Source organism: Eleutherodactylus coqui, chromosome 3 (assembly GCF_035609145.1).
Source record: "Eleutherodactylus coqui strain aEleCoq1 chromosome 3, aEleCoq1.hap1, whole genome shotgun sequence".
Lineage (NCBI taxonomy): Eukaryota > Metazoa > Chordata > Amphibia > Anura > Eleutherodactylidae > Eleutherodactylus > Eleutherodactylus coqui.
Window position 1 is genome coordinate 309,120,758 of NC_089839.1, and position 12,546 is coordinate 309,133,303.

Sequence of the window (12,546 nt, forward strand, 5' to 3'; positions counted from 1 at the left end):
AACGCGATCATCTGTTTAAGCCCTGAGGCTGGGTTAACTCTGGCGAGCGCAATTTTGGTCTGAGTGATATCGATTGCGATTTTCACGCGAGTGTGATGCAGTTATTAACTCACCCCCTGAGTAAATAATGGACACGTTTTCTGAAATCTCACAGAAAAATAGGATATTGTACGTTTTTTCGGACTTGCAGCGTTGCTGCACAAGGAATCAAAGTTCACATGCGAGTAGACAGATTGAATCCAATGTATCTACTTCTGTGTTGGTTTTGTGCATTTCAGAATGGCAAGAAATCACATGGGAAAAATCGCCCATGTAGATAAGCCCTAAGTTACAGGCTGCTGGTTTTTTTCTTCCTACCTTACTTTACACTGCAGCTTTGCTTGTCTAGATTGGCTGCTTTGTATAGACACAAGCTCCAACAGACTTTGGAATGGTACATCTGCCGAGTTCTATAGTGATATATTCTCAGCTGCTTTGCTGGTCCACTATGCTTAACACTGCAGCTTTCCTCAAACTAGATTGGCTGCTGTGTACAGTATCAGTGTTGGAGAGGAGGCTGTAGCACTGTCTAATTAGGGCAGATTGGGCATTCAGTACTCCAGGAAAGTAGGTGACCACTATATAATGCAATCCCGAATGTCATCCAGCTTTTGTGGGGGTGGGGGTGTTATTGTGTAGCAGGTAAGTCAGTGGGTGGAGCAAACAGAAATCTCCACTTGTATCTTATCTGTTTCCTTCCCAGCTTTCCTGGAATTGTCCCTATTTTGGTGGGGTTACCTGGTGCCCTGGGATATTGTAGTAGACTGGAGAGAGAAGAATGGCAAGAGATAAGGGGTGCAGGTGCTGTAACTATAGGGGTGGGCTGGAGGAGAGCAGCGCTGCACGGGGGCAGACACGACTCCTGTAAGGTTTGTTTGTTATTTTTCACATTGTTGCTGTTGTGTTTAGTCATTTTGATACATTGTAACAATTTGTATCACACTCTAGGTATATATAACCCATGTACACCCTGTTACTCCAGGCTGCAGAGCGGATCAGATGTTGACCCTGCACTGTCCTCATGTAGCTGTATTTACCGGGATAAGACAGTTTGCCATCTGCTATTTTCCCAGAATGTACAGGTCGTCGCTGGACACAAAGTAACGAGGAGCTGCAGCGCCTGTCGGTTGTGACGTGAGATGGACCAGAATACGGCAGAGGAATGCGCTCGCGGTGGAAGGAGATCATTGTATGTTCCGCTCATGAATCTTTGGTGTACTTCACGCACGGCAAACTTATTGCAGAAGTTTCCAAAACTCTCGCCTTTGTATACAGTTTTCTGCAAACCCAGTTTAGGACAGTGGTGGAAATTTCTGCAACAAATTTTCCACCTGTGTGAGTGATGCCCAAGTAGGGTTAAAGCTGGAGACATCGGGTACAACGGGAGGAGAGAAAACTGCAAATGGGCATGTGTATGTCAGAAGTCTATCAGAAGGTCACAATTGTGACTTCATGAAGGGTTATGTCACACTCCAACACTGTTTAAAACATAGATGGGTAGATAGATATGAGATATTGGATAGATATGAGATATTGCATAGAGGGGTAGATAGATATGAGATATTGGATAGAGGGGTAGATAGATATGAGATATTTGATAGATGAGATATTGGATAGATATGAGATATTGGATAGATATGAGATACTGTATGGATGGATGGATATTAGATGCTTAGCTGGATAGATGAGGCACATGTAGCCATCAGCTCACTTCCCCATGCACTGAGGCAGCTGAAACAATGAAGGCATTACTAGGCCCCACAAATCCCTTCCTGTGCATTATGGAGGTGGTAGCTAAGTGGGGGCCGCGGCAGAGTGATCATCTACGGAGGTGTACGCCCAGACAGCATTTCTTCATAAATGTTACAGCTTCAAAGGTCTCAGGCAAAGTATAAGTCGTTGACTCTCCACCACTTTGGCCGGAAGCCAATTTCAATAATTTCAGCATCTATTACAACCCAAATGAGGTCCCCCCCCCCCCCCCCCAGCACCAGTAGCCTGAACTGCTTAAAATAGCGCCCGAGTCACAAGCGTGCAAGCATAATATTTATAATGTGAGCTTAGCCCGCGTATCACATGCCCCACCGGGCGCTCCCGCACAGACCTGGCAGGGTGGGTTTTACTTTTTCCTTTCTAGTCATTGGCCCACTTCCCAAAATTAAACAGCTACCAAATATTAAAGAGAAATTTCCAAGCTCCGTCATCAGCGCAGCGAGCCTTGTCATGTGGAGATTAGCGCAGAGTGACTTCGTGGCTCCATTCGGCGGGCTGGTAATAAATGGCTCCTTGTTACATTGGAAATTAAAAAGACCGCATCTAAAGGGGTTTGGGTATTCAGAGGCGTAGATATAGGGGTTCAGAGGGAGCAGTCACACCCGGGCCCTGTTATCGAAAGGAGCTCAATGGCTACTGTGATACTTTGGAAGACCCCACTATTATAACTGGTATATGACCAGGGGGGGCCCGGAGAGCTAATTTATTCTTAATTACATCCACAATATATCACTTATTAGAGTGCGAGCCCCTGCAATGAAAATGCGAGCCTCGTGTGGAATGGGCCCAGTTCATATTGGTTTCAAGGACCAACTCCCTATGCATGGCTGCTCTTCATGGGTGGAGTTAACTTTGCATAGGCCACACCTCCAAGGAATGAGTTTTCCATAAGATAGACAAGTAGGGCGCTTCAGTCCTGGAATGGAAGCTTACAATAGTGAGTGCCAACACTCTGTGGGTTAAGGGGCACTGTGTTTCAATTCCTCAGTAATTTCAAAACTTCTGCTGTCACTGAATGGAAAACTTATGACATTAAGCGGCTGAAAACTTATCCTGACTTCATTATTCTCACAGTCTACACAATTGTTTGTGATGTAGACATCCCCATTCTCCAGGCTAATGAGACCCTTTTACATGCAAAGATAATCTTTCAAATTAATGAAATATTAAAAGATTTAGCAATTAATTAGCATAAAGTGTTAAAGGCCATTAACACTTTATCATCTTCATTTGCAAGTGAAAGGACCCCAGGGGATTTTTGTTTGCAGAGCCCAGCTTGTGTTTACACAGCTAGGTGTCTGTTTAAAGGGCTGCCAGAACATTCCATTCTCCTCCTTCTGGCTCCCCACGTATTCCATTGTTCTCCTCCTGGCTGGTATAAACATGCCACAAGGAGAACATTCTGCAGTCTTTTGAAAGATGAGCGAAATGCATTCAAATGGACACATTTGCTCCATCGTTTGAATGAAAAGTGCACAATGCCCGCGTTTCCATGTAACGATTATTGCTCATTTTCGGCTGTTTGGACGAATTTTGAGCGAAAATCGTTGCGTGTAAAAGGGCCTATACATGTGATCTGCACTGATACATACTAACAAAACTATCAGGACAAGAGAGAGATTTTGGCTGCTGATGTGTTTACCTCCGAGGAATGTGTCCACAGGATTCAACTGTAACAAACCCTCAGCTGTGAGAAGTATTCGTTCAGTTGGTGATTTCAACCACTTAACCCCTTCATAACCAGCCTGTTTTGAGCCTTCAGGACCAAGCGAGTTTCATTCTCACAGTGTAGTAGACATAACTCATTGATAGCCGGGATTTTTCTTCAGGCCGAGTTATATAACGGTCGCACTCCGGGGTCCATATAATCTATTCCAGAACTTTTATTACATTTTTTTCGGAGGAAAAACGTCCAGAAATCTCACTGCTGTTCTTGGGTTTTGTTTTTACAGCGCTCAGTAAGAATAACCCGATAACTACCCTGTTTCCCTGAAAATAAGACATAGCATGATTTTCCAGAATTTTTGAGGATGCTTGACATATAAGCCCTACTCACAAATTAAGCCCTGCTAACAGTTAATTAAAAAAGTCAATTTAAATAGTGTCCAGGCAGCTATACATGTAAAAAAGGTAAACCTTTTTGAACAAAAATTAATATAGGACACTGTCTTATTTTCAGGGAAACACGGTATCTGTTCTGCGTGATTACCGCGATCCCGGGCTTAGAGAGATTTTTTTTAGTACTTCTTTTGCACAATTAAAATGTTTTAAAAATAAAAACTGACCCAGAACACCATTTTCCCAACAGCGGAGCGTTGTTGGGCTTTTTTTTTTGTGGGAAGACTTGTAGTTTTTACTGGTCCCATGTGGAGGCACAGGTGACCTTCAGGTTGTTTGGATTGTGTTTTTCTGGAGGTGAACAAAAGAAAACGGTGTTACTGTTTAAAGTTTTTGTTACTGCATTCACCATGTCCGATAAATCAAAAATATTTTAATTGCCCGGGTCGTTACGAACGTCCTAATACCGATTCTGCGCTGCCTAAAGAAAACGTTTTGGACATTTTAACCATTTAAACCGGTTATTGTGGGGGAAAATGCATATTTTTTAAAAATTGGAGTTTTTTCTTCTTGCAATTAAACTTCTTTGAACTTTGACACTACTTTTTTAGTCCCACAAGAGGATCTGAAGATGCAATCGTTCGATCACTAGGATAGTACACTGCAGTACTTATGTAGTGCATTCTACTAAGCCTATGACAGCAGCCAATTAAACACGGTGGGAGGCGGGGTCTAAGACTGTTACATGGCAGACGTGGAGGCCTTTGTCAGGCTTCTGACTGCCATGGGAACCCATTGGTACCTTGTGATCGCACTGCAGGGTGCTGATGGGTTACAGAAAGAGCCCCGTCACCTGCTTACATGCTGCCGTTGCTATTGATTGTGGCAGCTAAGGAGGGGTAAGAGGTTTCTCTGTTCCTGGCAGTTACAGCAGATGTAAGGATGTATGTGCTTGTTTAAAGCCCATTAGTAAGGTCAGTAAAAAGGCGTATCGTTTTACGAAGGGGTTAATGTCAAACAGTGCTTTCATTCACCGACAGCAAGCGGAGATATTTAAAATCTTTCAGAAGTGAAACAAAGTATATTAGCAAGTTGCAAAACTTTTCCTTATACGGTCATTAAGCTTTACAATCGCGTCCCGGTTGCTATTTCTGCGATTCTGTTCGCCATGTGGGACGGAAGCCGGAATATAAGTAAATGACCGTCTTGTAAAGATCCCCGCAGCATCTGAGAACACTTAACCTCTTCAGTCCTCATCCCTTCCAGCAACAGAAGGATTAAACGGGTTCCTCCAGAATAACACAACATGTGCTAAGTGTGTCACGTGCGGCCGTCTTCCAGGGATTAAGCGGTTAATGTTCCCGGGGCGACATGTGTTTTACAGATTTGTCATGTGTGAGCCGTGTGTAAGATAATAGTAACACAAAGCCACGTAATGCAGGCACCACGGACCTGGCCGCGGACGATTCGCCTTCCTCCTGCGATGTGATTGGTTGGATCTCTTCTCCTTCCAGTCTTGGCTTCGCACACTGTACAGACTCAGTCTTCTTCACGGACGCTTGGCACGCAGGACACGGAACCGCGCCAACTGGCCGACTGCGAGAATGTTTAGGTAGGGAAATAGAGATGAGCCTAGAAGATGCTTCGCTGCCTCCTTCCAGGTGCTGAAGAAAGACATCACTGTGCGCAGCTGCTCGCCTTTGTGTATTGTGCAATGTCAGAGGAGTAATGCCTTTCTTAAAGGGGCCGTGCAGGATTAGAAACCATGTCAGAGGAGTAATGCCTTTCTTAAAGGGGCCATGCAGGATTAGAAACCATGTCAGAGGAGTAATTCCTTTCTTAAAGGGGCCGTGCAGGATTAGAAACCATGTCAGAGGAGTAATGCCTTTCTTAAAGGGGCCATGCAGGATTAGAAACCATGTCAGAGGAGTAATTCCTTTCTTAAAGGGGCCGTGCAGGATTAGAAACCATGTCAGAGGAGTAATGCCTTTCTTAAAGGGGCCATGCAGGACTAAAAACCATGTCAAAGGAGTAATGCCTTTCTTAAAGGGGCCGTGCAGGATTAGAAACCATGTCAGAGGAGTAATGCCTTTCTTAAAGGGGCCATGCAGGATTAGAAACCATGTCAGAGGAGTAATGCCTTTCTTAAAGGGGCCATGCAGGATTAAAAATCATGTCAAAGGAGTAATGCCTTTCTTAAACAGGCCGTGCAGGATTAGAAACCATGTCAGAGGAGTAATGCCTTTCTTAAAGAAGCCGTGCAGGATTAGAAATCATGTCAAAGGAGTAATGCCTTTCTTAAAGGGGCCGTGCAGGATTAGAAACCATGTCAGAGGAGTAATGCCTTTCTTAAAGGGGCCATGCAGGATTAGAAACCATGTCAGAGTAGTAATGCCTTTCTTAAAGGGGCCATGCAGGATTAGAAACCATGTCAGAGGAGTAATGCCTTTCTTAAAGGGGCCATGCAGGATTAAAAACCATGTCAAAGGAGTAATGCCTTTCTTAAACAGGCCGTGCAGGATTAGAAACCATGTCAGAGGAGTAATGCCTTTCTTAAAGAAGCCGTGCAGGATTAGAAATCATGTCAAAGGAGTAATGCCTTTCTTAAAGTGGCCGTGCAGGATTAGAAACCATATCAGAGGAGTAATGCCTTTCTTAAAGGGGCCCTGCAGGATTAGAAACCATGTCAGAGGAGTAATGCCTTTCTTAAAGGGGCCATGCAGGATTAAAAACCATGTCAAAGGAGTAATGCCTTTCTTAAAGGGGCCCTGCAGGATTAGAAACCATGTCAGAGGAGTAATGCCTTTCTTAAAGGGGCCCTGCAGGATTAGAAACCATGTCAGAGGAGTAATGCCTTTCTTAAAGGGGCCCTGCAGGATTAGAAACCATGTCAGAGGAGTAATGCCTTTCTTAAAGGGGCCATGCAGGATTAGAAACAATGTCAGAGGAGTAATGCCTTTCTTAAAGGGGCCGTGTAGTATTAGAAAAACATGGGTCGATTTTCACGCATCTGCTTGCGATACGGACGGAACTTGTGCAAAATGACAAATTATTTTCAGTCAATTTATTCACATGAGCAATTTTTTTTCCCTTTACTTGCAGCTTGAAAAGTCGCTGAATCTGCTATTTGCCCATTATTTTCTTTGGGAACTTTAAGAAAAATCCCATTGCACTTAAATGACACATGATTTGCATGCGATTGCGATGCGATTTTTATGTGCATGAAAAGTCTTTGGAAAGTCACACAGATGCGATGATACGCATTTTTTTTCTCGCAAAACACATCGCATAGAATATTGTACGTTTCCGATGACAATGTTACTAAAGCCGGACCTGCAGCCTTTAAGGTGTCCCCATCGCTGCAAGAGAAAATTGGCTCATGTGAATTAAAACATTGAAATTCTGTTATTTTCACGCACAAGTTCCCTCCGTATCGCGATCTGATACACCTCACATGAGAAACTCGCCCGTGCGAATCTACGCTTCCTCTAGAAACTGCAGCCCCGCGGCCCACAGGTTGTGTCTTGCAGTTCAGCTACCATTACTTCAATGAGACTGAGCTGCAGTATGACCCACGGACAGGTGTGGCGCTGTTTCTGGATGAAAGCTGCCATGTTTTTCTAATTGTGGATTGTCATATTGTCATGTTTGCTGTAAGGCTGGGACTGCATGAAGACGGTTTCCTTGCAGCTGTCCGTAAGAACGCACTGCGCTGCACAATGGCGCTACGGCCTTTTTCTTCCACAGCAGTATCCACCATTAGATTCCACAGAAAGACATCTTCAAAAGTGGCAACATGATATCAAACTACATGGGAAGGAACGGTGCAGACATCTTGTTTGCCACCATGTTTTCTTCTCCAGTCACATCTAGAGCTGCATTCACTATTCTGCTGCCTGCCAGGATTGCTCTGACAGTTACATCCCCAACGGTTCAGTCTACGGCTCTTCACATCTGCGTTCATGGATTCAGTTTTCCTATTCCGTCATAGGAGCAAGAAAACCGAATCCATGCCGGGAACGGGCGGATCTCTATAAGGGGGTATCTAACATGCCGCTTCTTGACTTGGCGCCATCGAGGCCACATGCAGATCTGCAGCACGTGTGACCACCGCTCCAATCAATCTGACGTGACTGTGGGTGCATGCACGAGTCCGCAGTGATGAGAAGAGGGGATATGGGACCTCCGAGGGTCTCAGCAAACAGACCCCCACCAACCTATCCTATGGAGAAGTGACAAGTCCATTTTGCAACAACCCCTTTAAGCAGTAAAATGCTGGGTGCAGCTTTAGATGTGAATGGAGTATATTTCAATATCGGCTGCATAAGGATGTTTGATGGTAAAACTATAAATTATGGAAGACTATTCGATTTTAGAGCAAAATTTCTAGCATCGATCAATCCGGGTAACTTATGTAATTTGTGACATTTCACTATTTGTCCTAACAGTCCTCATCCCGACAGTCGTGACCAACAGCACATCTGTCGTCTCGCCCTACCAGAGGGGCTTTTTCTGCAGTGACGACAGCATCAGATATGAGGTTAAGAAAAGCACAGTATCAGTCCCCATGCTCATTGCACTGGGGGTGCTGGTGGCGATGATTTGTGTAAGTGACATGTGGCACAGGAGCCGGCCCCCGCGGAGCCCTGCCCCCCTCCCCTGGTCACCATCGATCCTCCGGGGAGGTCCTGCACGGCTCCGCGCCGCCCGCCCTGTGCATTGACCTTGTGTATTATTTTGTGCATTGACCATGTTCCCTGTTTTTTGTGTTTTTCTCTCTCGCTCTATGGCTAGCCGCCCTCCCTTTCCTGATAATTGAGACTAACAGAATCCAACCGTATCATCGGGGGTTCTACTGTAAGGATGAGAGTATCCGCTACCCCATCAAACCGGCAGAGACAATTAATGACGCTGTGCTATCTGCTGCTGGCATTCTCATTTCCATCCTTGCTGTAAGTCGCAAACTGTCAATCAAGAATCTGTTCTGTGTTAATTTCCTGATTATTGTCGCTGATGGGAATTCTTAACCTCCGGGCCCCTGAGGGGTCCATTCTTATTGCCTGCTGTACCCCTCAGTTGGGACTGGCCTCTGTCAAAGAACCCTTCAAATCTACCCAACAACTTGGGCGGAGTTTTCCTTTAATTAAATTCATTGTTAAAAGATACATTGTTACTGCATAATATAAAAGGGGCGGAGCTCTGACAACTTATCAGTGGTTGTTAGAATCAGAGGTGCCCCAAGCCTTTATGCTGGCAGAGGCGAAGTGGGAAATGCCCCCCTCTGCAAAAACCCCCTACAAAACACTAATTTTACAGGCATTGAAAGCCCCAATACGTAAGATACCCAACACATCTGAACGATTGAGACTTGATCCAAACAGTAATAGTAACCCCCTTAATGGCCCCAGTAGTAATAGTTACCCCCTTAATGGCCCCAGTAATAATAGTAACCCCCTTAATGGCCCCAGTAGTAATAGTAACCCCCTTAATGGCCCCAGTAGTAATAGTAACCCTCTTAATGGCCCTAACAGTAATAGTAACCCCCTGAATGGCCCCTAGTAGTAATAGTAACCCCCTTAATGGCCCCAGTAGTAATAGTAACCCTCTTAATGGCCCTAACAGTAATAGTAACCCCCTGAATGGCCCCTAGTAGTAATAGTAACCCCCTTAATGGCCCCAACAGTAATAGTAACCTCTTAATGGCCCCAGTAGTTATGGTGACCCCCATAGTGGCCCCAGTAATAAGTGTGAGAAGAGAGTGGGATGTTCCTGCTTCTATTTGTATCGCACACCTATGGGAGTTTACCTGGTAAAATGCTGGTGACCGTTTTCCTTTCAGGTGGTTGAACATGAAATTAAGGGTAGCGTGTTATGTAGAGTTCTCCTTTAATCTCATTACTGGGTGTAAGCCCCTGTATAATATATGAAATCCATGTTCCTGGGGAGACCGCACTGAAGCAATTAAAGAGCCCTAATAAGTCTAAATTGTCCCCTGACCTTATGAGCCCATGAGGAGGTTAAGAACTCTACAGCGAATGTTCTGTATCTATTCTGTTTATTGAATATCTGAAATGAATACTCCACCCCCACTCACCCCCCATACAGAGCTTTGTGTTCCTGATACAAAGTTCCAAATCCCGATTAGACATGAGATAAAATTCTGTCTCCCTGCTGCCACCACTAGGGGGAGCACACTGCATACAACTTACATAGACCTCCATAACAACTATGCAGAGAGCTCCCCCTAGTGGTGGCTGCTGGCAGAGAGCATTTTATCTATGCAGGTGATTTGGAACGCTCTATCACGAAGATGGAGCGCTGAATGCTATAAAAGAGATCATGAAGCAAAGTATGTATTGCGTAGCCGCCATTGCTCCTTCCGATTTCCATAATTGCAGTTCATCTCAGAGTTCAGGGTGATTTTTTTTCTTCTCTCGTTTGTTGAAGTAATTATGATTATTGGCATTTTATGTGGATCTGGTATTAATTACTGCTGATTAACTCCGCGTTCGCTCTGCTTTTGCATCGGTGTTGGGTAAAATTCTTTTGCTTCTCCTCCCTACTATTTCGTTTGTTCTGGAGCTTTACATAGAAGATGGCGCTCCACGGACGGAGGCTTATCTCACAGTCCGCCTCTATGCCCGGTGTCACTTTGTGATCATAGAGCCTGTAGATGGCGCTCCGCTTATGTTCAGGTTACCCAGGAGTAAGGAATATGCGCAGTGACTTCTCCACCAATGACTGTAACGTATCTTATAGCAGCGGACCGCTGAATATAATCGGTTTACAACACTGAGAAAATATTTGGATGATTTATACGGATTCGGAGCGGCTTTATGCCTTCTACTCCAATCACAACCAGAGCTGCATTCATAACTTCTGTGGAGTCCTTGAAACCAGCCCATATTGTGGTGACGGACACACATCTAGCGAACAGCGGGGCCGGGTGTATAAGCCGGATTGTGCCGCATACTCCTTGTAGATGAGGGGCGGGGGGGATTACAAAAAGTTATGGGTTTGCTGCAAAATTCGGCATGCGGTTCCATCTGAGGCGGCTTTCACGCGGCCGAGAAATTCATGCGAGACGCACAAATATGAATCTCATTCTTTTGAATGGGGTCATACAGATGAGCGAAATTCGCGGCACGTCCCATGTTTGGGCGTTCCCTCGGACGCCTCGCCCCTTGGTTTTCAATGGGGCTGCCAAAATCATCACACGGCGCATGCGAGCGCGATACGAGGCTTCTCACTGAACCCGCCACTGCGCTCACAATCAGCAGTCCGCGCATCCCCACTGAGCGCACTTTCGGATAATCTGACTGGCGGTCGTGTGAATGGAATCAATCGGATCAATGGGTTCTATTCACTTCGTATTACACAGCGCAAATACGGTCGTGTGAACGAGCGCCAAGACAGCTCCTCAGTGCCTGCGAAAGAAGCAAAAAAAAAACTAATCAGAAGAGCAGGCTGCGTGCAGACACTGAACCAGCAGGGGGCGATCAGGGCTCTAGGGGGAAACGGCAGAACTGTGAATGCAGCTCTAGAAGCAAAAGTGTTTCTTATAGATTGATCAGTACATTCTTAGTCAGCCAGTCGCTACTTCATCCTGCAGGCATTTCAGCACAGGCGACCGCGGGATCTCCGACCTGCTCCACCGCCATCTTGGCTGCTGGCTCCTAGAGTCCAGGACTGTAGTCACTGGTGGGCCCTTATGGCTTTCTTGGCGCAGAAGTCGTTGGTAGTAAAAGCTTTCACCGCAGCCTCAGGATGTCCGATCCGTTACAGGAGCGTCTGGTAGGTCACAATGGCCGCTCGCAATCTGGGGGCAACAGGAAGACTCTGAAGATGGATATAGCAAACAAGCGCATTATGACACACGATGCCGTACGCTGTATGGGACGGGCCGCGTCTACCGGAAGGCGGGCAGTCTGACTTATGGGGTCCTCATGGGTTTTGAGCCCCATACATAAGGGGCCGGTTAGCACATTACATCGCAGGAACACTTGCCTCTTGAACTTATATGCCTTGCTAGAACCAACTGAGGGTGCGGTCACACGGGCGAGCGCGATATCTGTCCGAGAAACTGCGATTCTGGATGCGGAAGCAATGCGTTGCTTACAAAACACCTCGGATCTCACAGCATCGCTGCGGGAAAAGAATCACTCATGTGAAATCAATGTGTTCATCTGTGCGACTTCCATCCACGCCGTTATCGGACGCAACTCCCCGCATGAATTCACTCTTGTTGCGCGTTTCTTTGGCGTTTGTAGCGTTTTTTAATGTGCTTTTTAATTGCACTCAGTGCTATCTGTAAGAGCCGCTCGGCTTGAAGCCGCATGAGGACCCTTTCCTACGGATGGAATTATCCGCAGGACGCAGCGCACTGCGGATATCGGTGCGTTATTACCTGTGGAAGATCTTCTGTGGAACCTCTTGGGGAATTCCTTACCTTTTTCCTGCAGACTTTAGTTCCATCTGTTGTATGTTAGCAATCCGCGACAATCCTCCGGCGTCCGTAAACCTCCGCGGAATTTAATTTTGCTGTTTTAAAATAGTCGCGCAAATTTTAACAGGTTAGGAATTGAAGCCCCATAGGGATAACATGGCGACGCAGAAATGTCCGTGCGGGTGATGAAAGGTGATGATGCTTCCTAACAATTGGTAGTTGGACGCAGT

The 12,546-nt window shown here is 45.7% G+C and overlaps 1 protein-coding gene across 2 annotated transcripts in view; it reads left to right on the top strand.

Moving 5' to 3' along the window:
- The window catches only part of PLPP3 (phospholipid phosphatase 3), a 55,759-nt gene that overhangs the window by 20,859 nt on the left and 22,354 nt on the right, over positions 1-12,546 (top strand). The window contains exon 2 of one of the 2 annotated variants that reach the window (XM_066597883.1): positions 8,319-8,476. In XM_066597883.1, coding sequence (XP_066453980.1) covers positions 8,319-8,476 — 158 coding nt within the window. Of the gene's footprint in view, positions 1-8,318; positions 8,477-8,664; positions 8,823-12,546 lie in introns of both variants that reach the window. The other variant, XM_066597882.1, reaches the window with a different exon arrangement.